Raw genomic sequence first — 1,734 nt, 5'->3', positions numbered from 1 at the left:
TTCTTGTCATTTTATTCATTCACCTCTTGTAGTAGTCTTAGCTATACTATCAATATATTCATACGATATACAGAATTGGCCGTCAGGCAGAAATACTGTAGGCAATATCGACACCAATGGATAATTAACTCTTGTAACCAATACCCTAGCGATAACTTGCGTAGATAACCGTAATATACATTTATATGCCCAAGATGAATCATTTTGCATTATAATACTAAATGAATACACCAATAACTCTGTTTTAATCATACAGGCATAATAACTAGGAATGCGATAAATGTACTAAAAATCGTCTTCTATTTATGTCCGGGTAAAAAAGTTAATCATTCCATAGCTCTACTAATTCTTATAAAAGTGCAAGTTAGATAGTAACTTCATTATCATTAACAACTGGTTGAAATTCAGGAATATCATTATGTTGGCCCTGCATTATCTTCGTCTTTAAATTTAATAACAACTCTTTTATTCTTACAAACGTCGGCCTATCTTTCGGTAAAGCATTCCAACAGTCTTTCATAATATGATACACATTAGGGGAGCAATTCTCCGGGCAGTCTAACCGCAAACCGCCTTCGATCACACCTAATATTGAGTCTCCTGACTAGAATGTTATAATGGGTACGATATCAAGAATTAGTTCAACTTTGATGCCTTCTGTTTAAAATAGAATACAACTAACTTACAATTTCGGCATAAGGTTCACTTCCGCTAGAAAATAACTCCCACAACAATATACCAAAGCCCCAAATATCAGATTTACTAGTATACAGCTATGGAAAGCGATGATAACGTTATAAAATAATTTCACAAGCATAAGACCAAAAAAGAGCTAAATTACTTAATACTATCAGGAAACTATAGTATAAGATATAATACAGTAAATTAATACAGTTGAATACCCTATTTATATACAGTAAGACCGTTTGCAACAAACATTCAATTACCTCTTCTTTTATTGATTCTGGTGCCATCCACTTGATGCAATAGTGATGTAACGGAGGTGCATAACTATTCTCTTCCGTAGCAAAGTTAAAATTGGAAATCTACCGCCCGTAGAAAAGAGAATGTGTTGATTTTTAAACGATAGTTGCAATTGCTATTGTGCAACTATTCAATTCTTACATACCTTTGCAGTTTGATTACCAATTATAGCTATATTGCGTAGTGCAAGATCTCTAAAATAGTAAACAATAGAAATTTCATATAATTTTACAGATTTTGTCATTTTCATAAATGGAACGAAAACGTATTAGATGAAACTTTACCTGTGTATAAAGCGATTCGCAGACACATAGCACATTCCAGAACAGATATCTCTAAAGATTGAACAAAAACGATGTTTCTATCTGTTTTTATTACGATCATCAAATGGGAAATATAAATACACTAACAGCGCAAATTTCGCTAGCATATCTTCCTTCCGTGTATTAAGATCGCATTCATGAATATAGTGTAATAAAGAAATCTAATGATAAAGGTTAGGAAATTTAATTCAGTGTATTGTAATAATCATTATAAAGTTAGTTTAATTACGGCTTTGAATAAATATTCGTACCTCGGATACCGCTTCAGTCACTAAACTGATATCCTGCTGATCGTTTAGAGTTATACCAATAAATTCAATGATATTTTCATGGCGGAGATGACTACAAGGTTAGATAATCAAGTATGAGTACAGGAGTGCTCACAGAAACAGCTTTCAAACGATACTACCGGACAGTCAGTAAATCT

At 32.7% G+C, this 1,734-nt stretch overlaps 1 protein-coding gene across 1 annotated transcript; it reads right to left on the bottom strand.

The window, feature by feature from the left end:
• Positions 1 to 364: 364 nt before the first annotated feature.
• On the bottom strand, positions 365 to 770 carry TRIADDRAFT_23036 (uncharacterized protein; the record flags this gene model as incomplete). Its single annotated transcript, XM_002110494.1, has 2 exons — positions 365 to 604; positions 687 to 770. Coding segments are annotated over 2 exons (324 nt in total), but the record flags the coding sequence as incomplete, so codon positions are not given.
• Between the last annotated feature and the right edge of the window lie 964 nt (positions 771 to 1,734).

This window comes from Trichoplax adhaerens, genomic scaffold (assembly GCF_000150275.1).
Source record: "Trichoplax adhaerens TRIADscaffold_3 genomic scaffold, whole genome shotgun sequence".
In the NCBI taxonomy this organism is placed as follows: domain Eukaryota; kingdom Metazoa; phylum Placozoa; class Uniplacotomia; order Trichoplacea; family Trichoplacidae; genus Trichoplax; species Trichoplax adhaerens.
Note: the sequence above shows the minus strand (reverse complement) of the source record. Positions and strands in the feature narration are given on the sequence as shown.